We start from the raw sequence: 27,181 nt of genomic DNA on the forward strand, positions 1-27,181 counted from the left end.
AGGGCTGCATGTCAGCAAGATCAAATTCCTCTCGGTGCAACAAACTCCCTGCTACGAGCACCACGGTAACGTTTTGCTACGCTGGCAGCACGAGCCATAAAAAAAAAATAATAAAAATGATTAAGATCAATGCTAATTAAGCACAAGGAGTATGCAAGAAGTCATAATCCTCGCAGAGCCGCACGTCCACATAACAGGCAGGGAGAAATAAACAAGGTCAGCGTGCTGCAGCTCCCTGCTACGCAGCCACGCTCTGCTCACGACACAGCGTGCACACCTCGCTGCCTGCACTGCCCTCCTACAGCTCCTTCCCCCCACACAGCACAGCCTCACTGCTTCCAGCATTCGGCCATCCCCAAATCCACCCCTTCTGGATCTCCAGCTCACATCAGCGAAGAAGCCGGGTTTTAATTTTAAGCCAAATAAGCACGATTGCATCTACTTCCCCCAAGATGATAAGGCGCATCGCGGGCTGGATGTGCAATCTTACCACTTCATTTATTTAGTCCTTCTTGGAAAACAGATAAGCTCGTGCTTCCAAAGGCAGCGAGCACGCCAGCACTTTATCACAGCGATGCCTCTGTCTCTTCGTGAAGAACTGGAAATGCTCAAATTATTAACTATCAAAGCAGAACACTTTAGAAATGATAGAACGCCAGAGAAATTGTAAAGGAAAGCAGATCAGTTGTCTGGAAATCTCCCAGCAGCTAATACACTCAAATTGTAATCTAAATGTCTTTTTGTTTTGAATTGTCTGGGATTAGGGTTGGGAAAAGACTCAATTATTCTACTCAAACTCTTCTGAATTATTTATGAAAACTAAATAAAGGACAAATTGGGCACTGATGAACTGAGGACCTGGCGGTGAAGAGAAAGTTGTGTACCAGAAAACAAGCAATTTTCCCTCAATAGCACTGTTTACTGTTTCCTCCCTCCCACAGGAACCCAGTTTGTCTCGGCAGCCTGGCTGCCACCTGCCCTGTGCCACGGCCAAGCTGCAGGGACTGGTGGGTGCTCACCTTGGTGGCACCTGGGCCCGATGGCAGCACCAAAAGGGACAGAGCAGCCAGCCACCATACACCACATGGAACCAGCAGTCAAACATTACAGATGTGAATTGCTTCCCTTTGCTGCCAAGTGCTGCACGATTCCAACAGCCAGCAGAGCTCTTGCACCCAGAAACACCTGATCAATGTGACCACTGGGTTACAGGCTGCTTCAGCTCTCAAAGTCCTGCCTAGGTCCTGCCACACACATCCCATGGATCCCACACGGATCTTCAGGAACACAGATATCTCTGGATGATGCTCCTCTGAAGAATGTGAAAAAGCCAGCATCTGCAGCTGCCTCCTCCCATGTGCTGCCAAGAGCTGCCCGAGCAACATGACAGCTTCTCCAGGTAAGAATCCCATTGCAGAGACCTTCATCCATCCTGGCAGCCCATCCCAGAGGTCCAGAAACATGAGAAGTCAATGTCACACAAGAACCATCGCATTACCCAAGGACATATCCATCTTGGTTGTTATTTTTGTAGTTTGCTGTTGTGAAGCAAAAACCATATTGATCTTCCCTCAATATGGTTTCAGTTGATTTCAACTAAAACCAAACCCTACATTAATGAGAAACAATGCAACTTCTGATTCTGACATCCCAGTTTCTCACTCTGCCCGGCTCCAGAAGGGTATTCCTGTGGCTGTGCAAGCAACCCAAATGTGCCCTCCTGTGACCTGGAGACACAGCTGGGGCTCTGCTCAATGTGGGGCTATGCTGCTGCTCAGTTACCACAACAGCATCCTCCTCCTGTTCTGCACTTCAGATCTCTGCCCATCAGCCCTGCCCTTGTGCCCCTCTCAGATCCCCACATCGATTTCAAGGCTCTTTCACTCACCTACAAACCCCCTCAGTACAGCAATGCGCTGTGCTCAGCACTGCTCAGCTCCACTTAACACGAGGACTGTGCTCTTCGAGGGAGCACGCAGCAGGGCTGAAGCTGCCACTAACCCCACCAGCCCCTCACGCTGACCCGAGAACGTCGGATCCACATCCCTTACTGCTTTTCACTTGTATGAGATCAGCTGCTGGGCAGGAGCCAAAGAGCTGAATCTGTTTTGGTCTTTAAATCTAAACTAAAGAAACACTCGTCTAGTGCTGCTTTTCATTAGCTCTGAGAAGTACAGCGAGCCCAGGGACCGTGCCTGGCCCTGCGTGGTGGCAGCAGCCCTTGCACAGGTTCATGTTCTTGCACACTGATGTCTGCATCCCCCAGAGGCTTTGCAAAATTGAACCACTCCGAAGTGCTCCACGCTGCAGAGCATGGCCCTGTCTGACATCCAGCACCTACAGCAGCATGCCCACAGGATCCGGAGCACCACTGGGAGCAACGGGCACCGATTCTTCTGTGCTTCTGTAGCGATGGTTCCCAGCATGAAGAGGTTCTGGAAGCTCAGACAAAACGTTTTCTTTGGGTTTTGGTTCAACACCACTCCTCCATCACCACCCATTCTGCAGCAGCAGCCCCGCAGGTCTCTCCTCCCAGGGCTCTCTCCTCCCGTCAGCGATCCAATGAGCCCTTCATTATTTCAAGCAGAAAATTGTTTGCTGTAGCTCATGAGTCACAAGGATTTTGAGAGAAAGAGAAAACAACGAGAACAATGGGAGCCCTGGGAATATCTTTTGGTTGGACAAACTGTCTTCGTATCAGCTGGAGCTGGCACCTCTGCGGGTCCAGCCCTTGGCCGCCCACCCGGCTCCCTCCCCATCTCATTTCCCAGGCATTTTGTCACACTCTTCTGGCCTGATCAGAAGGAGCTGAGCAGCAATGTGCAGTAGCTGGGCTCAGAAACGTGGCAATGCCTGGTGCATGTCTGTAAGCCGCGATATTATCTGCCTGTGGGGAGAGAAATACTTACTCTCGTGTTCGTTTGGGATCCAGGCCGCTATCTCTTAATCTATTCTTGTTTCCTCTCGAAATGCTGAATGTGAAAGATCCAATGAACAACAGAATTTAAAATAGGAACTAGAAGCATTTTTGTCCTGCCCTTCTCAGCATTCAAAAGACAATGGCATTAATCTGTTAGAACCATGCTGGCTCGGGAAAAGCGACAAAGGCACTGCAGTCCAACCTTTCAGCAGCAGCATATCTCCTCTTAATCCAGCACAGTAGAAGTATATCTAGCCCTGCCTGGCCATATGGCCTCTTACAAATGTCTTTCTTAAAGCGTGGAAAGCCCAGGGACTAAATCCACAGCACCCTGTAGCAGTATGTACCTACTGCAGAGGGAAAAAATATCAACACAGAGAGAACCGGTGCAACAACTGCGGCTTTCTAGGAGGTAAACGACATAAAAATGAGGATGTTTAAAAAGGGTTAAGTGCTCATAAAGGGATGGAAAAAGACATCTTGCCCAAGACGGAAGTCATATCTGAAGGAGGAAAGCAGAAAATAATGTAAATTGTATAAATCCACAGTTTCCCCCTCATCCTGAAGACAGCGTGCAGCTGCAGCCCCGCGATCCCCAGCGGGATGGGTTGGAGTGAGAGGGGCAGCAGCTGCACGGGGAGAGCTGGGAATGCAGGGCCATGCCAGGTATGCAGGGTGACCCGGAGCAGCAGGTACTTCTGCCCCCACAAAGCACTCCAGCAGCACAGATCGTGGCAGTGCTCTGGATCCCGAATAGTTCAGAAGCTAATGACTAACATCCTGGCTTAACGCAGTGACTCAGATGTAGCATCCAAGAGAGTCCCCAGGCCGCTGCCGGCTGGGAGCTGCAGGATGTAACTGGTAAGCATCATTACACACTTGCCTTGTTCTTATATCCTCTGCTTAGACACTGACAACTGTTCCCTGTCGGAACAGGATAGAGGGCTGACAACTGCCATCAAACCCGGCGAGGCTTACGCTCACATCCCTGTAGCTGGGGGCAGGACTGCACTAACGTGCCTGCACCAGAAGCACAAATCCATACTTCAGGCACACCTCATCCCTGCTACAGATTCAGCATCAAGGAGAGGGAGGAGCTGAGCACACATTCTGCACCCTGCTCCCACCAGCAGCATCCCTGCACCTCACAGAACTGCCTGGGGCAGCAGCACTTGGGGTTACAGGACCCCTTGCACCCTCCAGGCCAAGCCCAGGGATGAAAGAGCCCTAATGAGATAAATGCAATCAGGAGATTAACACAATCAGGAGCTGTGGATGCAAGGAGCTGCCTGACTCCATCCTCAGCCCTGAGGCCATCCTGCCAGCAGTCTGGTGGGCACGGGGACAGCTGCCACCTTTGTGAGTTTTCACAGAGCCCGATGTCTGGGACACACTGGGAGAGCCCAGGCAGAGCCCCGTGACACACACAGATAATCACCCTCCCTGGCAGTGGCCCCCATCGCGGATGTTTACCAACAGCTCAGTACTTTTCCATGTTAAGAAGCTTGTTTTTCCAGATGCCTCGTATCGGGTGGTTTTTAATGTGCATAGTTAATCCCTTCTCACAGAGTCTTTCATAATAAACATCACCCCCTGACCCAGCTAATAACTATGTAACGCTAATGCTTCTGATTTTTCATCTCCTATGCACGTCGCCAGGGGAATGCAGATGGCAGCTCAGTCTTCATCCCTCTTGCAGGGAAACAGGGACACAACTTTGGAAGGGACAGCAGAGGCTGGGGGTGGTCCTGCACCCCGAGCTGTGCCTGAGCTGCCCACACTGGGGATGACCGCAGCAGGAGACAAGGCAGCTGGAGATGGTTTGGAAGATGCTGTTACAAGGGAAATCCACAAACCAATGCTCATTGGGCGGACCTCCACACACTGCTGTGTGCCACGGGCTGTACTGATGATGCTCACAGCTGGCATTGCACCCAGCAGTCACGAGGAAGATACAGGATGGGGGACTCCAGCCGAGATGTGGACCGCTCGCACCTGCTCAGGCTCCCACTGAACTCTTGGTTGGTTTGATAGCTGAGTGTCCCGGCCAAACTCCAGTGTGAGGCACTGCACATTGCCATCCCGAGGTCCCCTGCAGTTCCAATTCCGATGTGCTGCTGCGGATCACTCTGCCCCAGCTGTTACATGAACCCAGAATACTTCTTCAGCGACGCAATGCCAAGCTTTGCTCCACTTCACCTGCTCCAGATCTGAGTCCTCTGGAATGTGCCCTGAACCCAGTCCTGGTCCTCACAGGCCCCAGTGTTGCACAGTGTGTTCCAGGCACAGCCCCGTGGTGTCCCCAGAGTGCACACCCAGCTCACCCTGCATCCTTAATGTCATTTAATGGAGGGGTGAGGGTGTCCCAGACGGAGGAGACGCCCCACACACTGTCTCTGTACATGGGGCTCAGCTCACAAAACCCCCATCACTCATTTTGAGAGACACTGACAACTACAAAGGGACATTCCTGGCCCTGGCACACACCCACCCCTGGCATACACCCACCCAGCAGTGCTGTCAGCAGGCAGTGACACCTGTATCTGGGTTCTCTGGAGAGTTCCCAAGTACCTCAGCAGTCACAGCAGCTCCTCAGCCCTGAAGGCACAAGCAACCTGGGCTTTTTAAGCTTCTGTCCCCTGCCAGCACATGGGATACATCAATGTAAATCTGTCACAGTGATAGGGACTAAGCACAGCTGTAACTCAGGCAGTGACCACAAGAAAACCTCAAAATCTCTGCTCAGCACAAAGGGGGATGTTACAAAGGTCTGTGCTCATGAGGCCACAGCCCCAGGAGCAGCAGAGCACGGCGGCTCGAGTTGGGATTTACAGCTGCATTCAGGGAGGCTGCAGGCCTGCCAGCTCCACCTTCAGCTAAACTTAGCTCTGTTTGGACACTGGTCCGGATGGCAATGTGTGAGCAATGTCACTCTGGCTTTGCTCACACTGCTCTGGAAATGACGATGACCGCCGCTAAACAGTGCAGTTGCTACAACAACAGCTCACACTTGGTATAGTTTCCACATCCACTGGAAACAGAGCTGAGAGCCACACAGGGGCAGCAGGGCATGGCCAAAGGACACCAGGTGGGCACTGAGCCTGGAACAGCAGCACGGGGCCACCTCCAAACCCCACCTGCATGAACAAGGACCCCTCTGAGATCCAGGAGCGCGGGTCCTGGGCAGCGCCTCGCACCGCATACCTCAGAGGGCTTCTTCTCCTTCTGCCGGGACCAGCTGGATTTGGTGTTGGGGATTTTGGAGCATCTGGACGCGGATGTGGTGTGACCTGCAAGGAGGCAGAAGAAATGTTACCGGACAAAATGACCAAGTTCTGTCCATGTCTGTGTCACTGACACAGCCTCAACCTAACTCTGGTCAATGCTAGGAGGTGATAAACCCCCGCACAGCATTACTGCTGTGCACATCAGGGTGCTTCACCAGAACAGATTCACATCTCTTTCCTGACACTACAGAGGATGAAACAGAGCCCCTTAAACTTAAGAAAACTGTTCTCAAGAGGAGACATCAGAACTGTTTGAAGCCATAAGAGCAACCAGCTGCCATGAGAGAGTAAGCCAGGGCTTAACGCTCCTGAAATCAGGGATCAGTAACTTCCATGCTGTGTGCAGCTCAGCCCCCTCTGCACACAGCAGTACATGTCAATAGTAGGAGAGTATGTGCTGTGGGATTTGAGATCGCTCTACTCTGGGATTATTATGATCAGGCTCTCACTGTCCTGACTCACACAGTACTACCACGGACAATACCACCTCCACGAGGCAACGGCTGCTAAGACTGAATTGCAATGGGAGCACTGTTGTGAACTACTATTTCCAGCTCACCTGTATTATTATCACTACTACCGACAATGCCAAGAAAAAAGCTGTCTGCATTTGGTGATGAACTAACTACTACTTGCATCTTCCGTACAACTGGATCCCCCCCAGATGCATAAATATATTTTGGGAGCACACCCAATTGGCTGTCCATAGGCCTACTGAGCTCTGCTTCTACTGCTCGAGGGCTGAACCACACCATGCCAATAAGCCAGTGGCAAACCAGTGCTGCGTGGCACTGCAATTACACAGGCACAGATCACCACCACCACTGTGCCTCCAGGGCAAAGGCACAGCAAAGAGGTCATCCTGCTGTTTACAGTTATCCTGCAGGAGAGCACTTGTCAACAGCTTCAGTATCACCCGCAGCACAAGTACCAAAGTCCAACAGAGATAAGGGCACAATGTTTAATGCCATCATTAAAGATGCCTCAACCCTGAACGTGGTTCAGCAAGCTGCTGCCTATCTAGGGATTAGGAGATGGGAAGTTCAGAGCACAGCCCCTAACCTGACCCCATGGCACAGGTTTCAAGTTGTGCACGTGAAGCTCCTGTCCCACACAGCCACTGCTGCAGCTACAGCTGAGGGAAGCACAGCCAACTCCGCAGGATCCCCTCCATCACATCATCATCTCCCCATTATTTCATCAAGACCTGGCTTGGAGCAGAGGGCCTTTATCTCTGCTCCCAGCACATCCTGCACTGGTGTGGAGAACAAGTTCCCAGCACGGCCTGGCTGTCACTGCTGTGACATTCATAAGGAACCAAGAGCAGCTCCCAGGAAGTGACAGCAAGCACTGGGACTGCACTGCACCCAGGGGCACTGCACGGCACAGCACTGCGGTGCTGCTGCAGCGGGCAAAGCCCTGCCGTAGGTGGGAGAGGAAAGCACTCTATTTATAGCCAAAATTCAGCACATTTGCACATGTTTATTGTTGAGCACATGCTCCTGTGCTCCACCAAATGAGGATGAAGGTATGCGCCTGAAAGCGAGCGTGGGCTTGCAAGCTTTGCAGGCTTGAGCCCTGTCCCTTTTCTCACATCCCTCCTCAGCTCACAGGAAGGTTTGGGCTTCACCCTGACCTCAGCAGAAGTCTCCCTCTGTCCCCCAGCTCAACTGGGAGCTGATGGGGCACAGGGCACAGCACAGCACCTTGCTCAGCTCACTGCACAAGTAGGGGCCTTCCAGCAGGATGAGAAGCCCATAGCCCAGCGTCTCCTCTGCTATCAGCTTCTGTTGTACATCAGTGCTGCATTTCTGACAAACCCAACCCTGTGTACAATTCACTGTGAAGCAAACCTCCAGCAAATGCAGCGAACACAGCTTCCTCAGCTCTTTACAAAGTAATTATTCCAATGCTTTCCCTGCTGGAAGTGAACCACTTCAGTTATCTCGCCCAAAGCCTCAAATTAAAGGTCTTACTGTCAGTGGTGTCTGAGTTATCACTGCTGATCGAGTACTTCCGTCGTTTCTCTTCCATCTGCAACAAAAACAAACAGCACATTACAGCCCACATCCAGACCCCCCACTCTGCACCCCCTCACACCCAGTGCTGCCCCCCAAGAAGGCACCCAGGGCTCCAAAAAGGACATGAAGAATCCCCACTGGGTTTTCATCTGTCAGCACGTGGCAGTGCTTCTCCCCCAGCTCTCCCTGCTCCCAGACAGTACAGTGAACACACAGCCCCAGGCCCCACGCAGCCCCACACCGTGCCATGCCCCACATGGCTGCACCCAGCACCTCTGGGCTGCGGTTGTGGTAAGTGCACAGCTACAGGAATGGAAACTCTGTGCACTCTTCATATGTCTGTGGGGGAAGTCCATGCAGTGCTGAGTTCAAGAGGACCCCTGTGTGCAACCAGCCCGGGGTTTTACCCTCTGAGTCATCTTCCCACTCGGGCTGCATCGACTTCTAAGAGCTGTGATGTATCCTCAGCCTGAAGCATGCTTCCCGCAGCCCGGACCTCCTCCAGCACTGCTGGGCAGTCCCCGGCTGCTGCCACTGCACCCTCACCTCCTGGGGAAGATGGGCACAGGGCACCCAGTGCAGGGCAGGAGGAGGGCAGTGGGATGCTGGGGGGGCTCAGAACAAAGCAGGAGTGTCTGAGAGCAGCACTCCCTGCACCCAGGAACTGAGCAAGCAGAGCTGAAGGGGGAAGCACCTGTGATAGCAGGTGCTTGGAAAAAAAAAAGGAAAAAAAAAAAAAGAAAGCAGAGGTTTTCACTTGAGAAGAGCTTGGTTTCTCAGGGTTCAGCAGCTGGTGATCAGCACGGCCCCACCTCCAGGGCTCTGGTAGAGCACTATGCATGGACCACACTACTGAGAGCCACTGGCACCTGCAGGAAGCAGCACCAACACCACGGACACCTCCATGGTGCCCTCTGTGAGATCACTGTGTATGAACCTGGGGCACAAAGACTCCATGCTCCTGGGAAAGCACACAACTGTGCAGTTCTGGGGGGTTCGGCAGCAGCACGCTGCGATTAAAAACGTTCCTTGAGAATATGGCAATGTTCATACATTCCTCCAGCGATTCCCAGGGAAGCAGCTGTTATTAAACCAGCTGTGTTTCAAGGAGCTGTTAGGTTTTGCTTGGGAAAGAAGATACTGAAGGTAGATTTACCTGCAGTTTGCTTTCTTTCAGCGGAAATCCTACCTGAGGGTTTGGCTCCCACTGGCTGGCTCTGGGAGCACAGTGATGGAGCTGTGCATCACCGACCCCATAAACCAACACCAACAGGGAAAGGAACCTCCTGATCTGGAGCACAGGAACACTACTGGGGCCCAGAGACGTTTTCAGTTCTCCCACCTTTGGCTTTACAGTAAGACAATACCATTGACATCACTGTCCCACCACAGGAAAATAGAAGATGCATCCTCAGCACCCAGCACAGGGGTCAGGGCTGGGGCTGCTTGTGGCTATGGGGTATCTGTGGGATGAGTCTGTATTCACACGCAGAAGTGGTTCAACACCACAGGTAAACTGTGGCTCTATTTCATCAAATCATTTCTGCCCCAACATGACAGGAACCAAGAGAGCATCCTCTGAACGAAACTGCATTTCAATTGCTCCGAATGAAAGCCCTGACAGAGCAAAGCATGGGCCTCTCTGAACACAGCAGCACCCAAAGGCAGCCCCCACCCGGCAGGGGACGGCACAAACCAGCACAAACCACCTGCAGGAAGGGAAACGCGGGCCAAAACCCAAAGCTCAGGCAGACCTTTCAGCAAGTAACTTCCAGGACGCAGTTTCCTGAAGGACTCATCTTCCAGAGCCCACCAAACAGTAGTAAACTGCAGGGTACTTAACGGAGGAATTTACTGTAGAAAAAGGGTAATTGGGCAATTTCCCCACCTGGAGCTCAGGGCTATAAAGTCTGATGGTGGCTGGGCACCCTGCTGGCACCCCTCCAGCCCCATTCCCTGCATCCCTATACCCCCACATCCCTGGAGCTCTCTGTGCCCATTCCTCCCCCCTCCCACCCTCCAGCTCCGTTCAGTTCAGCCGGTGTGTTACAGAGCCATTCAAAGTCTCCACAAAATACAGTGCACGCTCCCAAAATTAATCCTCTGTTTACATTAGGGGCTAATTTCACCTTTAAGTGACCCGTTCCCCACATGGCATCATTATTAAAGTCATAAACAAATACCAAAAAAATTTGTAATACTTTGAAAAGGTCGCTCTTAGGTCAAACTTGGCCCAAAATCTGGCTTTTACAGAGCCAGAAACCAGGAGAAAGGTTTCTATGTGTGCTCGCTTAAAGGATTCAAATAGAAACAGATGTGGGTTTCTTTTATAAACAAATGAACATCCCCCTGAAGTGTCTGCAACTGAACCGGACTGCGCCAATGCCTGGAAACCCAAAAACCGGACTGACTGCGAACTAACACATGTTCAGCGTCGCCTTTGTTCCAGCTGAAAAAGGCAAATAAATGCAAAACCGAGGAACGCGACGGCTAACCATCAGCCTAAACAAATTTAAATCGCCAGGACCTGGGGCGAATCCGCCGCGGGATGGGCGGCAGAGGGGGGGTGGGCGGTGGATGGGGACACTGCCTCGCCCCGAGCATCCCTGCTGGAGCTCTGAGCATCCCCATCACCGCTACGGGACCGGGACGAGCTCACGGGGATGCGGTTGTGCCCGGTCCACGTGAAGAAGCAGAGGCAGACCTGAAATAAACCCTGAGCTCCCGTCCTGCCGGTCCCCAGGTCCCATGAGCCAAGAAAAGGCTCGGGTCGCCTCCTCGCCCTCTGCCAGCCCCTGTCCTCGGGAATTCCCGTCGGCACCGCGCGCTGTGGCCCTCTGGGTCACCGAGGGAACGGATCCGAACTGGGGCAAGAGAGATCCACGCGACTTGGCCGCTTTTCCAGCACAGAAACCCGCACGAACGATAGAAAAGCCGGGGATGGCGGCAGCGCTCCGGGACGCGCCGCGACCTCCGCTCGGTGACAGTTGAGCAACAGCGGCTGAGATATGCGCCGTGTTTGCGAGCTGCAATGAGACTGCAGAAAACCACTTCCCTGTTTGTTCCTCCGGCACAGAAATAGGAACACAAACAGAAAATAGTGCCCCCAGCGGCACGCGCACCCGCCCGGCCCCGGACCGCCGCGTCCCGGCGCATCCCGGTGCGTCCCGGCGTGGGGGTGGGCACGGAGCCGTGGGGCGGCCCCCGGCGCTCCCCCCGCGTTAACCATTTCCCGGCTCTGTCTAGGAAAGCAGCCCGTTGTTAGAAAGCTGCTCACGGAGGGGGGAAGGGGGGGTAAGCTCCCATCCCCGCTCCGCTGTCCCGACGGCGCTGCCTTTTCCCATCACTGACCGGGTCGCTCCGGGCTGCCCCGCTTCCCCGACGGCACGACGAGCTTCCCAAGCGGGGATGCTCCCGCACCGTGCCCGCAGCCCCGGGGCGGGGGGAGCAGCGCTGCTCCATCCCGAGCCCTCCGGGGAGAGCAGCCCGGAGCCGGCAGCGGCGAGCGTTGGGTCGGGAGGTGCGGGTTTAGGGCTCCCGGTACAGCCCCGTGCCCAAGCGGAGCCGCCCCTCGCTCCAGCTGCGCTGCTGTCTCGGTTCCTGGGGGCACCATTTAATCTCATTTAAATTTAAAACAAAACAAGCCTTCGTTTACTTCCTGTGCTTTGCCTTCCCCCCCCCCCCCCAAATCTAGCAGGGGATTTTCTTTTTTTTTTTTTCCCTCTAACTTTATTACTCACATTTCTAACTTTCCTTTTCTGAGTTTGTTACCCTCCCATTATCCGTTCTGCCATCAGCCGGGCCATCCCCATCCCGCAGCTCCGGAGCACCGCACGGGGCTGAACCCCACGGGAGCTCCACGCACCGAATCCCGCAAGCAGTGCCCCGCCGGCCCTGTGCCCGCCTCGCTGCGGGGCCACCTGCCCGGCTTTCCGAACTCGTTGCCCGAACCCCATCAAGCAACCACATGAATTTCATCTCCTCGCTTAGAAATCTCGCATATCCCCTACCCACTCCGTGCTCCAAGCCTTCATTTTAAGAGATCAGCCTCAATTTTCCTAAGGAAAACAAACGTAACCTTTGATGTAACCTTTCTGCGAGCTATTTTTGCTCCTATCTCGAGCTTATTTTAACCTCGGTAGCCAATAAACGCTTAAAGGTCAAATCCCGTTCCTACGATCTCCTCTCACCCCCGGGGGGATGCCAGAGCTCGTTGATTTTTCCCAAGCAAACCCGCCCCCCTCTCCCGACCATCCCAGCACCCCTAACTCAACACCGCGGTGCGGGGAGGGGGGGGACGAGCAGAGGGTTTTCCCTCCGGATGCCTTCAGCCCCTTCCCCACCCCGCAAGCTCTCGGGGTTTACAGGTATGAGGGTTATTCCCACCCCCTCCCCCCCACGATGGCGGCAGGTGGGGAAGGGGCCGGGCGGTCCCGGGGGCGGCGAAGGGATGGGGCGGGGGGGGGCAGGAGGCGGCCGCCACGCCCCCGGGTCCCCGCACCGCCGGGCACAGCCCCTGCGGCCCCCCCAGAGCACCCCCCCACCCCCGGTACCACGCAGAGCCCCGGGGAAACGCGGAGCGCGGTTCGCCCTCACAGCCGCTGCCGCAGTCATTAATTTCGGGGGAATACAAGGGGAGGGAGGATGCGGGGGGAGAGGGGAAGGGGGGGGATGAGAAAGAAAAAAAGGAAAAAAAAAGAAAAAGGAGAAAGCTGCGGGGCGAACCTGGAAAAGTTCGTGTTTACATCCCTGCCGCTCTCGCCTCGCGCACTTTAAAACCGGGGAAGGGACCAACATGCGCAATCCGCCCCCTGGAAATGCCGCACATCCCCCAGCCGGGAGCAGGGAGGCAAGCCAATAAATAAATAAATAAATAAATAAATAGAGGAGATAGGGAAATAAATAATTAAAAAAACTAAAAAAAAAAATAAATAAAATAAAAAAGCGAAGCGCCGCGAAATGTCTCCCCCCCCCCTTTCCACCAATCCCCCCCATCCCCCCCTCTTCCCATCCGCCCCCCCCCCACTCCCCCCCCCGCGCAGCCTCACCTTTGCCGGAGGAGCGTCCGCGGAGAGTTGCGCCTGGCAGCGGGGGGCGGCGGGGAGGGGCGGGGCGGGTGGGATGGGATGGGGACGGGGACGGGATGGGGACGGGGATGCGCAGAGCCCCTCACGCCGCTGTCATCGCCGCCGTCCCGGCCCCGCTCAGGGGCGGCCGCCCGGGAACTCCATGGCTGCTCCCAGCCGAGATGGCCGCTCGCAGCGCGGCCCGCCGAGCCCTGCCCGCCCGCCGCGGGTGCTCTCTGTTGGGTTGGTTTTTTTTTCACCCCGCACTTCCTCAGGATCTCCTCGCCCCGGCTCCGGGAGGAGGGAGGCGGAGAAGCCACTTTCGGAGCGGGGCCGGATAATGGTGGTGCCGCTCCCCCCCCCCCCTCCCTCCCGTACCCACCCTCCCCTCCCGCCCCAAATCTTCCCCCCTTAATTTCTTCCCCCCCCCCCCCCTCCGGGGCTATTGCGGGGCCAGGTGCCGCCGCTCCCCGCTCAGCCCCCGCCGGGCCGCGGGGGCCCCATGGCTGCGGCCGGAGCCCCGCACCGCCCCGCGTCCCGCTGGCGGCCGCCCCGCACACACCCCCCGCTCACTCTTTACCTCCTCTCTTCCCCCCCCCCCCCCCACCCCCCCCGTCCCCGCTCCGCTCCCCCTTTCCCGGTTACGCACAGGCGTACACGCGGGGCTGCGGCTGCAACCTTAAAAAAAAAAAAAAAAAAAAAAGGCTTATACTTAAAAAAAAAAAAAAAAAACCCTTTTGGCGCCATATTAATGACGTACTTAAAATTTGCCATTTCTCCTGCGTCAAAAAGACGGTTCTTGCCCGGCTCGGAGCGGGAGGGGGCGGCAGTGCGGAGCCGCTCCCCCCCCCTCCCCACACACACACACACACACCTCCCAGCTCTTCCCCACGCGCGGCCGAGTTCCGCGGGTGCGGAGCGGGGCTGGGGGGGGGGAGGGCTGCGGCACGGCCACCCCGCGGTGTCCCCTGCGGTGCGGAGCGGTGAGCCCCGCTGTGGGCTCCGGGGGGGGGGGGTCCTGGGGGCTCGGGCTGCAGCCCTGCGGGGGGGTGGTGGGGTGGAAACGGGGAGCGCGGATGGAGCGGTCCGAGCGCGGTGCGGGGGGGTCCGGCAGTGCTGTGCAGTAGGAAAATTCGGCTCCCCGTCCGCGAGCATCTCTGCGGAGAGCTGCGCGGCCCCGAGCAGCCCGCGGGGGCAGCGGTGCGACCGAGCATCCCTGCGCCGGGTACCCGAATTTCCCAAACTTCCATTCATTGGGAATCCCGTTCTCTCTCGGGGACCCGCGATGGGCGCTCTCTGATCGCTGGAAGCCCAGTGGATGCTCCAAGGATGAAGACGTTAGAGATGAAGAGCGCTGCGTTGGTCGCAGCTGGGCTTGGCTGTGTTTCGTTCCCGTCTTTTGGGGGTTGTAGCTCTGCGTGGCACCACGAGGCAGCCTTGTTTGGTCCTTCAGATGAAGCCTCCCAAACTGGTGGTGCTGGTGGTCTCTGAAAAGAGCAGCTCGCAGTGCGTGGTGTGAGCACGCCCGATTCTGGCTGCCCAGAAGCTGCTCTTGGTGGGGGGGGGGGGGGCTTTGCAGCCCCAGACACCCCAGATTGGGATGAGGAGCAGGGGGTGGATGGAGAGGAGGGAGTGAATAGCAAAAAGGGGGGGGAGCACGAGGCCTAGGGGAGGCTGGGGGTGGTGGGGATGGCCACGAGGCATGGAGCAGGAAGATCGGGGGAACAAGGGAGGTTTCCCTGTTCCCCAGAGATGGAGCAGCACTCTGCTCATTTCTGATTTGGAAAGATGTCATCTCTGGGGAACCACCGTGCTGGGATGCGGCCCCAGAGAAGAATGGCACTGGTTAGGAAAAGCCTTTCCTAGCAGCAGGGAGCAGAGGGATGTCAGCAGGCTCCCAGCACTCGACACCCCACTGCTGTCCTTGTGAAGCGTGAAGTCACCGTGCCATGCAGCCAGAACACTGGGAATGCCCAAATTGAGGCATCCTGTATCGAGTTCCTTGGTTGTTTCATTTCCTTCTCATCATCCTCATGCAGTTCTTCATTGCGTTGTCGCAATCTCTTCCATACAACGCCTGTACGTGCTGGATCTGCTCTGTAGACAAATCAGAAAGGAGACCTACAGCCTCTGGATCCCATCTTGTTGGCAGAGCCAAAAGCTGCCCTGGGAGCAAGGTGAGATCTGCAGGACTGCCCCAAAGAGCAGGGCTCTCCTTGCCCTTGCCACAGGCAGTGCTAACAAAGTCATTAAAACAAATGTGGAGGTGCTGAGGGTTGCGTAGCTTGAAACCTTCAGCCTGAACTGCTGACACCCGCCGTAGTGCAGCTGGAAGCAGTGGGTGCTGTGCTTGCATGTCTCAAGTGCCAGAGCACGCTCAGCGCTCTGGGAACGCAGACACTGCTGCTCAGGAGTGCCCTGAATTAGTCAAAACTGACCTTAATCCATCCACGTGTCATCCAGAGCCATCTCCAGAGCCGTGCCTGGGGAGGATGAGCGGAGTGCTGCAGCACTGGTGCAGAGTGGAGGAAAGCACCGTAGGAGAAGCAGTGGGAAAATTAATGATTCTGTCTTCAGGGCAGCCTGCTGGCTTCCCTGCACAGCCCCACTGCCCCCCCACCCCCCATTGGCCATTTCTTTAGGAATTATGGACAAAACCCCTAAAGGATGTCCCAGTATGTCAAAGCGCAGAGCTGCTTGCACACTGTGCTCCTAGGCTCAGCCTCAGTGCAAACTATGGGAGCTCAGAGTCATTAAGGTTGGAAAACACCACTAGGGTCACCTAGTCCAAGCACTGGCCCCTCACCCCCGTGCCCAGTAAGCCACCTCCCTGGCCAAAAGATGATGTTCTGGCTCTAAAACTGCCCGCTGTGATGCTGGAGCTGTGTTTTCTGTTGCTGTGAGTGCTGCAACGTGCTGAGCTACAGCCTGGGACCACATGCAGAGCAGTCACAAATGCTGAGTCCCTCACTGCCCATCCCACCTGAGCCAGAGGCACGAAAGGATTCCTGCAATGAGTCCTCTGCTTCCACAGAGCTGCACCAGCACCGAGAATTCTGACGCTTCTTATTTTGGAGTGTTCAATCCCTTTCCACGTTTTGGCCGCTGTAGGTGTGCATCGATACCAAATTTGTATACAAACACATGTATGTAAAGAGTAATCACAGAGCTTATACCCAGTGGGTGGTTCTACCTCAGAAAGGTCACACTCATCACTTCTGTGACGCTCTGTTTCATAGCGTGTGTGCCACGCTGTGGCCAGTGAGAAGGGCTCTACACAGTGCTGTCAGTGCTTGCTGAGAGAAGAGAGAAATCTAATCATAAAAACAACCAAAAAAGCATTTTGGGAGAAATAATACTGCACAAATCCTCAAAAAGGACGGAATTGTCTCCACAACAAAGGCTCAGCTGATGGATGCTAAAATAAGCAGTTATCCAACAAGTACGAAATACGATCTCCGGGGAAGGAGCCAGCAACCTTTTCCTTTCATCTTTGCTCTCCAGTGCTTATTTTTGCATACCTGAGAGAAAAAAAATGCAGACAACCTTTCAGCAGCGAGCACCTATGTTGACTTATCAGATGTGTAAGTGAAGGAACCCGCGGGGCTCGGTGCTGTCCCTACATGAGTCCCCCGAAGCACCACAGTGCTGCTGCTTCCATCGCCTCGGGGCTGCTGCTGGGATGTGGGTGGGAGCAGAGTGTGGCACAACCTGTGGGAGATGCTTTGATTTTGAGAGTGAGTGGGTTTACCGTACAGCTGTGATCACAGAACTGCTCAAACTACCAAAAAACAGCTGTGCCGTGGGATCACAGAATGGCTGAGCACGGAGGGACTGTACCGATCTCATAGTCCCAATGTGCTCACTGCCCTGGGCTGGGTGCCCCCAAAGCTTGGGCTGCCCAGCGCCCATCCACGGCCTTCAGGAGCTCTGGGGATGGGGCATCCTGTGTAAGAGCTCATCCCAGAACATTTGTGCTTGGTAAAACTTGTCAGGAGGTCTCGAGAGCCCCGAAAACTCCTATGCAGATGGGAGAGGAGTGCCTCGCTGCCATCACACTGTGCTTCTGCAGTATCTGCTAGGCCAGCCAGCTCTGAGGGAGTGTGAGAGGTCCCCAGATAGAGTGAAAACTCACTATTGTTTTGGAGACCTCTGGAAACAATCTATTTATCCCCATGTTAGCTAGTGGGTAGGTGCTGGGAAAGCCCTGCTCCTCACCTGCTGCATCCACCTGGAGCACTGGAGGACCAGCTCTGGTGACAAAGAGCTCATGGAGACCCTCGGAAGCACATGGCTGCTCACTTACTCCCCTAGATATCCTCTTCCAGTAGCCAGGAGAATGCAGAGTGACCTCTTGGCCACTTCAGCTCCTGCCAAGGAGCAGAGCAGCACGTGGCCGTTCTGGAGGGAGCACAGAGGTGTGCACATCGTGCTGCATCCATACCCCAGGTGGGGCTCCTGTACCCCAGCTGTAATCAGGATATCTAGATTTAATTCCAATATGTGTTACTCTGGAGAACAGCAAGCTCTGTTCTAAATTATAATAATAATCGCTCCCATCTTCAAGAACTAACTACTACAAGAAGATCAAGGGCGAGATGGCTGCTATGGTCATTACACAAACGAATCCTTTTGCTTTGTCAGTCATTCTGCATAATCCTTTCTCTCTCTGAAGCTGAGGAAAAACACCGTTCTTACAGGAGAAGAGAATTTGATTTGGCAGATCAGTGGATAGAGAGATTTGGTTTGCAGTCTCAATTACCTCCACTAGCTGGAAATATGGCATCTAAATAAACTGTAAACAAATAAAAACAAACAAACAAACAAATACAAACATTACAAAGTCCATCTCTTGATGGATAGCTCAACGTTCGCTATGTTCCAGCAGCAGCTGCTTTAATATCCTCTGGAGAAATGGCAGACTCTCTCTGCCCGGAGGGATTGCCTTTAAGCAATGCCTCCATAAGTGGTTTTGTGTAAAGATGCTCATGTTCTTGGGCGCTGAATTTCTTCTGCCAGATACCAGGATTCCCTTCCCATTGGTTTCTCTGCTTTCTGTAGGTTCTGTTCTGTGAAGTGTGGCACGCTCTTCCTGCGGACCCCAGGATGGGAGAAGCATGGCTGAAGAGGGCCCTCGAGGGTAGAGTACATTTGGAGAGACAGCATTGGTGACAGAGTGGTTGGGTTGGAAGGGACCTTTGGAGATCCTCTTGTGCACCCAAAGCGTCCGCTAGAGAGGAAGAAGCCCTGGTGGGTTTGGGGTACCTCCATGGAAGGAGACTCACTGCCTGTCAGGGCAGTAGTGCCACAGCTCTGCCATCTTCAGCACAGCAGTTCTCCCTGACGTCCCGGGCTGTGCCTGATGCCCCACGTCCTATCACCCCTCCTTCCCCCACCCCTCAGCACTCAGCACTGCCCAGAACCCCCCAGGCTTATCCCTTCTGCAGTCACATCCTGCTCCAGGCACCGTGGGCAGCCCTTACCTGCAGGTCCCACCGCCCCAAAGAACACACAGTTACCCCCAGTTAAAGAAAAAACACAACAAACCAGAAAAGATTAAAGATAACGAGTCACAATTCAATGTGCCATTTGAGCACAGGGTACATGCTGAGCAATACATGCACTGAGACTGCAATTACTCCACGCCGTACGTGGGTTCCCTCCGGACGCTCGCTTTATGACCAAGTTAGCTGTTCCACTGTATTTCTCTGGAGTTGGAGGGTGCGAAAAAAAGACATTTCCATTTCATTGACTAAGTTCCCAAGGGGGGAGTTTGTGAAAGTGCAAGTGCATAATTTACTGCCTGACAGGATAAAGATGGTATCTGGTTCTTAAAAAAATAGTGTACCCTGAAAAACAGAATCGCTCCGACAGACATTTGTTTTCCATAAGTGCCGTATTTGAGAAGCATTTAATTTAGCTTAGAAGCGCTGTAAAAAAATATATGCATTGTAAATTGCAGCTGCATAACACGATATTTATCAGGTAATGTCACTGAACGGTTTCCTGTTGCAATATAAATGCCAAGGCACTTATGGAAAATAAATGTTGAAGGAGAGAGCTTTCTTTTCAAAGTGGAAAACCATTATCTGATCCCAAGTTCATAAATAAGGAGCCGAGGGGCTGCGTGCTGTGGGTGCTCAGCTCAGTGCAGTGCTGGGCAGGGGCAGTGATGGGCAGCAAAGGAAGGAATGCGAAGCGAGATGGTTCGTGAGACATCCAACTTCATACATTATTTATTTTGGAGAAAACTGATCAGGTCTGGCTATAGGACGTGGTCTGAGTGAGCTGGCTCATGAAGCCATGCTTTGTCACACAAGTGCAGGATCTGGTTTTCAAAGCCAGGCAGCTCCCAGTGATCTCTCCAGGGCCTGGATCCACATGTGCGTGTGCAGCACTGTATATGAGGACAGGGTACAAGGGGTGGTCAGTGAGGTCTCAGATCCAGGATCTCCAGCTCGGGCTGCTGATCCTGTCTGCTCAGCTTGTGCCCAACCCAGAACGACCCGAGCTGAGAGCTCAGGCACTGCTCTTCTGAAAGAAGGAGTGAGATTCCTGTACTGCTGTCATGAATGCATCCTTCTGAGGCTCTGCTCCTCTCCTAGCTGTGCTCTGTGGTGCATTGTCTGCTGGCTTCTCTCCCTTGTCTGTTTTCTCCCTCTGCTGCTCTCTGTGTTTCCTTTTGGACAATCTAACTCTCTGGTCCTCTGCAGCAGCCACATTCACAGCAAATTGCTGTTTATTCCCTCCACTCCCCTCCCTCCATTGGAAAGCACACTGCAGCCTGCCCCTGTCACATCGCATCGCCGGCGGCGCGTCAGAATCTCACAGTGGATGTTTTGAGCTGAGCTGAATTATTGGCTTTTCTCCTCAAACTTCTCTGTGTCCACTGCTGCCGTCAGAGCAGCGATGCACACCGGGGATCTTTTGCCAAAAGCATTTTCAGTGATGAATGTGAGCCACACTGGGAGTACACAACTCTGCAGGCTGGGTGGCTGAACCAAGAGGCAGGACTGCTTCCAGGGCTGCACCAGAACCATGGAATCAAGGATGGTTGAGTTGGAAGGGACCTGACAGCCCATCCTGAACCGACCCAGGGAAGGATGTCACCCCAAGCACTGCCATCCTGCAAGCACACGGGACCTTGGAGTAGCATGACACATTTGTAAAATGGCACAGCAAGGACGGGATGAAAACTCCTTAAGTCAGCTGTCCTGTAGGATAGGATTACAGCCCCTTTGCTGCCATTGATTTAAATTTACCTTTGCTCTTAGGAAATATGCTGCTACTCAGCACCACTGGGCTGCTGAGCCCTTTTCTGGTGAGCTCCAAGGCTGACTGACAACCATCAAGGCAACAACTGCATGCCAGCACTTTTAACAATTGCACGTGCAGTGCGTTCCCCTTTTACAGTGGTTATAATCTTCGAATCATTTGGAGCCAGCAATGGAAGTTTAACATTAATGACTTTCTTATTGCAGATGGAAAAACCTTTCGGAGCTAATGAGCAGAAACTGGAGAGCTTGGCTCCTACCTGGGGAGGTGACTCCACGGTCACCACCGGTGCCAGGAGCAGGGCTGTGCCAACGGATGTGCTGGGAGCTGGTGTGCAGGCTGCTGTGGATGTGCCTGGTTGCAGAAAGGGCTGCGAGGATCTCAGGGAGAAAGGAGCCCATCCTGCAGCCACCTGCCAGGTGCAACGCCTCTCCTGCAGTAAGCGTTCCTGGGAGCAGCCTCCAGACAGGGACAGCTGTCAAGGTGGGAAAGAGGGGGGCTTCAGTTTTAATCTTGACAGCCAGGAGAAAGCAGAGCCCAGCAAGCTTCATGTTTCATTTTCAAGCATGTCCCATGGGCACACAGAAGAAGGTGATCCCGGGGATGGAGTGTGCCCTTGAGGTGCTGGCATCTGCTGGGCACACCTCGGGCACACAGTGCCTCGCTGCCGAGCAAAAATAAACAAATGCAGCGAACCACAAAACAGAGCAGCATATGATGGGGACAGTTACTTATGCAAATAGCTGTTAACACTCAGCCAGACAGAGCTGATAAGCTCCCGGGCCAGCTGGAGGCTCCCACAGCCCTCTGAAGGGGGAGGAGGAGGAGGACAGCTTTAGGATGACAATAGGAAACCTAAAAGCAGGAGTGAGGCAGAGCTGGGAAGGCTGCACGGGGCTGCATCACTTCCTTACTGATCGCTGCAGCCCGGCTTGGCCATCCCCCCGCTCCCAGAAGCATCCCCCGTGCCGATGCCCGCTGGGGTCAGCAGTGCCATCCCCCCACACACCCATGGCAGTGAGGAAGAAACCCTCTGTCTTGCGAGAATGGAGCACGAGGAGCACATTGGGCCCCCCCGAGGCTCACACAGTCCCCGCAGCACTGTCCAAGCCCCCCAGGAGCACAACTGAGGCAAATCCTCCTGCGATGCTGCTGGGGATCCCCCAGGAAGCAGCATCTCTGCCGTGACTGGGCTGCTGGTAATCAGATAGAAGGGGTTTAAAATAATCACGTCTAAGCAGCTGAAATCCACATTGGAATAGGTAATGGGGTCAGAAGACGAGCGGTGCAGCCGGAGGAGATGGGCAGCACCGGGTTGGGACGTGGAGCCAGGAGCTCAGCATCCCTCTCCTCCAGCACTGTGCAGCTGGAAACCTGCATGGAAGACTCCTCATGTCCTGGGGTCTTGCTCTTGGAAAGATCTGAAAAGGAAGAAGGCGGAGGGGAGGACAACACACACTGAGCCAGGGAACCCCCAGGGCTGGGCTGCTGCTTCTCTCCCCATCACATCCTGAGCTGGGCAGGATCCTGCTGGCCCAGAGCTCTGCTGCTCCCAGGGCTCCATCCCAGCAGCTCCTGCAGCATCACTGTGCACGGGGGCCCCGGACCCGGCCCACATGGGGCTCTCTGCATCCCCCCACTGCTTCAAGGAGAGGGGAAAGGAGCAGGAAGGAAAGGAGGGCACTACTGCTAAGCGTAGGGAATATTTGCTTTGCAGATTTCCAGCTGGGGTTAGTGCCATAACGCTGCGATGCTGAGGCTGAAGTTGGGCCTTCCTGTGGTATTCCCCTAGGAACAAAATATTGCTGCGATGTAAAACTGAAAATTGAAACAGCCTGGTGATTCACCAGAGAAAATGCCTCTCCCTTTTCCCTATTCAGTGAGACAGAGACGAATGTTGTGAGGATTGAAAGGAAAACTGAGAAAGCCTTTAATGAATCCCTGGAGGCGAAATGATGCCAGATATGGACAGCAATTCCTCCTGTGGAGCGGGGATCTGCTGCTCCGGCTGCAGCCCGGGGCTGGGGGGGCTGAGACCTCTCCCAAGAGAGGACAGCGCTCACAGGGACTTTTGGAGCTGTTACCTGCCCCGGGGAAACCTTCCAAGTTCAAGGTCAGCTTTGTTTGTCTTCCACCCTAACAGACACCAAATGTTTTGCAATATTCAGGAAGTCCCTTTTATCAGCTTCCATTCAATTTATAAGATTAAGAGCATGGAAAAACAAACACTGCTCCTGGATGGAAAGTGCTGGCAGTGGCCCGGCCAGTGCTGTGTTTGTGAGAGGACTGTTAATAGGGCATCTCCTGCTTGCCCCAGCCAGGAGGGGTTGGCTGCAAAGTGTGCTGCTTCTTGTAGGAGGGCTGTGCTGGGGATAACGGCTCTGCTCACTAAAACCCGATGTGCAAAACGATGAGTAAAACACAGAGCACTGCAGCTGAGCTCCGTGCTCAGAAAGCACACTGGAGAAGAGGAGACAACTTGTAGAGGGAGGACAGCACCCCTTCTTTCCCAACCATGGCCCTTACAAAGTTTGTGTTCACCTCTATTACAGCTGATACAGAAAATAAAGGAAAATCCATTTCCAGCAGCATGAAGCTGCCTTCACTCAGCACCACGCACATAAAGAGAAATTGAATTCAGACAGTTACAATGCAGTAACAAGGAGCTCTGGAGCTCAGTGACTGCTGGGGGTGACCTGGAGGCCTGGTGGGGGGCTCAGCAACAGCAGAGCTGTGAGTCCAGCTGTGGGAGGGAGCACAAAGCCTGGGCACGTGCCATGCACACACCTTCCTTTTACCGACTGCTTTGTGGAGAGCTGCATTTCTCCTTGAAGCTCGGAGCTGCAGATTGCACTGGATTCTGATAACAGAGTAGCGGTAATTAAACCTCGGGAGCATTAAGTTACCATTTTAACAGAACGCCCGGATTTTTATCATGATGTGAAATTGGGAGTGAGATTCAGATCTTCGCAGCAACTCAAAGCTGTCGGCTGTTCCGCAGATAACTTATTTCCTCAGCTCATGTGTGAGAAAACCCTCCTGCAGTTTGCTGTCCCCTCGTGCACCTTCCTCGAGGAGGAACACACCGCCAGCCCCGCACGAAGACAGCCTTTGTCACCTGCTCTTCGGCCAAGGACTGGTGGTGTGACCTCCACGCACGAAGCACGCAGCAGGGAGCAGCAGGACGCTGCTGGAGCCAGGGTTGGATTCTGGGCAGCTGAGCAGGAGGCAGTGAGGCTGCAGGCTGCGCCCGCTCCGCTTCTTGCAGGCTCGGTGAGATCAGTTGTTCTGATAATAACACAGCTGCTCGTACAGGAGATTGGGCTCCGTCGCTTTCAAAGGACAGATGTTGCCACACAGGCTTTCATCGTTGGCTTTCTGAGCAAAGCACGTCCTCCCAGCAACAGGTTTACCGCAGAATCCTTCCAGCTCTCGCCTGCAGAGCAGGTATTACTCACCCTGTTGCCTTCTCATGCAAACTGTGCTGGCAGCGGGATCGCGGGATGAACCGCCTGAACGCAGTGCTGCCGGAGATGGCCATCCCTCTGCGGCACCTGCGGAGAGCAGCCGCGGGGCCGTGGGGCTGTGCTCCACGCACACTTGCCCTGCTGGAGCACCGGGAGCTTCAGTGGGACCTGGGGTTGTGTCCCTTCGCTTTCATCACCCTCACTTCACCCCCAGCCATGTGCTGAGCGGTGGCAGCTGCCGTCATACAGACCCACTGCTCCCTGCCAACATCCACTGCCCGCCCGCTGCAGCAGAGCGCTCCGACAGAACCCTGAGAGCTGCCTCCCAGCGCTCCCATTGGCATTCCCAAACCTCAGCAGCACGTGCACTTGTGGTAGATACTCCAGGTGGAGGGTTTGGGAGGAGCGGGAGGAGACAGTGCATTGCTCCTCAGTGTCTGTCCTGTCTGCGTGGAAACACACGCCAACCCAAACCCAAAGCTGTGACGCAGGGCTGTCTGCAGGCAGAGCTGCTGCTGGGGTGGGTGAGAGTGACAGTGTGGTGATGGCTTTCGGTTTGAAGAGAATCAGAAAGAAGGAGCTGCTCTGTAGACATCTGCGTTTGGTCCTGAAAGAAGCTGAGATATGATTCTATTACACCAAACGAAACCTGAAGGAGGCACTGACGCCGACTCCTCTGCACCCAGGGTCTCACACCTCCTTCGCATCCCACCGCGCTGTGACTGTGTGCATACACGGACCCAACTCCCCCTGTGCACCCAACATCACATCTTTGATCTCTCATGTGAAAGAAGTTGATGTCAAAGGAGAATTTTCCCAAACCACGCAAAGAAATGAAGGCAGACGAGAGCTCCTCTCAGCATTTGTAGATGTGGGGTGGGGGAGAGGCCAGCTGATCTCCGTCTGCATTTGACAGGACAAGCATAACAATCTTGGAAAACCCAATGTAGGCATTATTCTGGGACATTATTCATAAGGACAACGTTCCTGGATGGCGTCTTCTCTCAGGAATGGGCAAACCAGTGTGGTGGTTTGGAAAAATACAAGCAAGCATCTATTTTTTTTAATTATTACTCTTTTTTCCACAGAACACTGCCGTTTCTGATTTGGGCGATGGCCAGAGGCAGAAAGGATCAACCACCACAAGATGAGGCTTTCTCCCAGCGTGCTTCTGCAACTGTCAGGAGAGGCCTCATCTGTGTGGAGTCAGATGACAAAGCATTTGGCAGAGCGAAAAGCCGGGGTGCCACCCACGCTGCGCGATGGCAAGGTACTGTGATTGGCAATGACACAGAGGTAAACACACATTAATCAAAATATAAGTGGGAAAAGTACTCCAATATCCCCCAAAGACTCCAACGGAGCTGCAGAGCAGCCCAGATCTCTGCTGCCACCCTTCCTGGGCTCCCGGTGCTGGGCCTGGTGGTGCTCCGGGGCTGTGTGGAGGAGGAGCGCAGTGTGGGGGCATGGATCAGCTGCCCCTGTCTACAGAGGGGTTTTGTGCCCCCCAAGCTGCACAGTGCTGCCCTTCCTGTGAGCGGGTGATGGATGGGCTGATCCTCTCCTTCCTGCTCTCCTCGTTCCCTCTCTCTGCTCTCAGCGAAGCATGACCCAAGGAAGGACCTCACCCTCTGTCCCTTTATATCTCAGTCCCCACACGTATGAGTGCCTGCAGAATGAAGGGCTCGGGCAGGGGCTGTCCTTCTGTCTGCTTTCAGGGAGCACCTGCAGCTCAGCACCAAGCATGGCTCTCCTGCCCGCACACCGCTGCACTCCGGCCCCTCGCGTCTCAGAAATCTCTCCCTGTACTTAAAGCAAACTTTGTTTTCAGCAGAAACCGCTCCTTTCAGCCTTCATTTCCAAACCAAGCCCGTGTAAGGTGGCTGAAATGTCCCAGCTAGGTTAGAGGAGGAAGCAGAGCACAGAGCTGTGAAGATGTGCATCTGCTGCTGAAGGAACGCGGCAGCGCTCGGGCGGTTGGGCCAGCCCTGGATTACATGCTGGAGTGCAAACTTCCCCTGTGGTCACAAAAAAAGAAAAGCTTTAAAAACACCATTTTAAATGGTGCCCAGGGGTATATTTAAAGAATAGCCAGCCAAATTCCACACTGCTTCGGGCGCTGGAACGCCGCCGGGCTGCGGCGCGGCTGCAAAGCAGATAAGAAAGCGCAGCACTCGGCCAATTAGTTTTAACCATCATTATATAATATTGATGTCATATTGAATATACATATATATTCTGGCACAGCGGCTGAAATTAAATTGATTTATGAAGTTGATACCGCGCGCCGATGCCAAGCTACCAGGTCATTGATCAGCTGCCTCGAATGAACTCCAACGTGTAATTTCCAGCGCAATTTGACTGATCAGCAATACCATAATTGGTTGCAAATGTCCTTCCTTCTATTTGTTTTGTTAAGTGGCTTTTTCATTAATGCAGCGGAGCCAAGTAAATAAATATGACTTTACTATTGGGCTGAAAGCAGACAATAGCTGAGAAATGGATCCAAAGCGGGACAGGGCTGTGCGATGCTGCACAGCCAGCCCTGGATTTTTATGTTTTCCCAGTTTTGCTGCTTTTTGTGTTTGCTTTAGAATATAATTCCTTCTAGCAAAAGGGACTTGGCTGACACTGCGTTACACAGAACGTGGATCTATTGGATTTATGCCCCCAAATGCCTTAAGTCGGCAGGTTCGTTACGAAGCCAAGCTTAGCTCGTGGCCCTCAGATGTCCCTGCAGAGAGAGCACAGCGAGTCAGGTCCTGAGGAAGGGGCAGCTCGGCAGGCAGCACGCAGACAGCCCTGCTATCATACAGACTGAGCAGTGCCTGGGTGGTCTATTGCAATAGGAAGGTGAAAGCACGCTGCAGCAGCCACAGCTGTCCCATCAAATACAGCTTGACTCACTCATGTCATTCCCAGTTTCCAGAATGTGCCCAGAACATCGCTTTCCTTGTGTGTAATTCCCCCATACACGCACTGCAATGCTTCCCCTGGTGCTTACTTTTATCCCCTCCTATTGATTACGGCCCATTCCTGGCTGTGTTCTGAGCACCTGTAACCGTGTGAGCCTGGGCGATGAATTGTGGCTATCTGGTGACTTCCCAGCAGTGAAACATTATTGCAGACCTTTCACTGAGTCACC

The 27,181-nt window shown here is 54.1% G+C and overlaps 2 protein-coding genes across 4 annotated transcripts in view; both read right to left on the minus strand.

The window, feature by feature from the left end:
- Nucleotides 1-11,443, minus strand: part of DDX46 (DEAD-box helicase 46) — a 120,499-nt gene extending 109,056 nt beyond the window's left edge. The window contains exon 1 of the mRNA XM_065734862.1: nt 11,433-11,443. The gene's annotated coding sequence lies outside the window, so the exon portion shown is untranslated. The remainder of the gene's footprint in view (nt 1-11,432) is intronic.
- Nucleotides 1-13,668, minus strand: part of JADE2 (jade family PHD finger 2) — a 51,898-nt gene extending 38,230 nt beyond the window's left edge. Inside the window, exons 1-3 of one of the 3 annotated variants that reach the window (XM_065734865.1) lie at nt 12,954-13,128; nt 8,184-8,241; nt 6,125-6,210 (exon numbers count right to left, since the gene is read on the minus strand). In XM_065734865.1, the coding sequence (XP_065590937.1) occupies nt 6,125-6,210; nt 8,184-8,241; nt 12,954-13,025 (216 nt within the window). In that variant the 5' untranslated portion in view covers nt 13,026-13,128. Of the gene's footprint in view, nt 1-6,124; nt 6,211-8,183; nt 8,242-12,953; nt 13,129-13,276 lie in introns of those variants that run through there. The other 2 variants (XM_065734863.1, XM_065734864.1) reach the window with 2 other exon arrangements.
- Nucleotides 13,669-27,181: the final 13,513 nt, after the last annotated feature.

This window comes from Cyrtonyx montezumae, unplaced genomic scaffold (genome assembly GCF_038088225.1).
Source record: "Cyrtonyx montezumae isolate F1298 unplaced genomic scaffold, pur_monq_1.0 scaffold_18, whole genome shotgun sequence".
In the NCBI taxonomy this organism is placed as follows: Eukaryota; Metazoa; Chordata; class Aves; order Galliformes; family Odontophoridae; genus Cyrtonyx; species Cyrtonyx montezumae.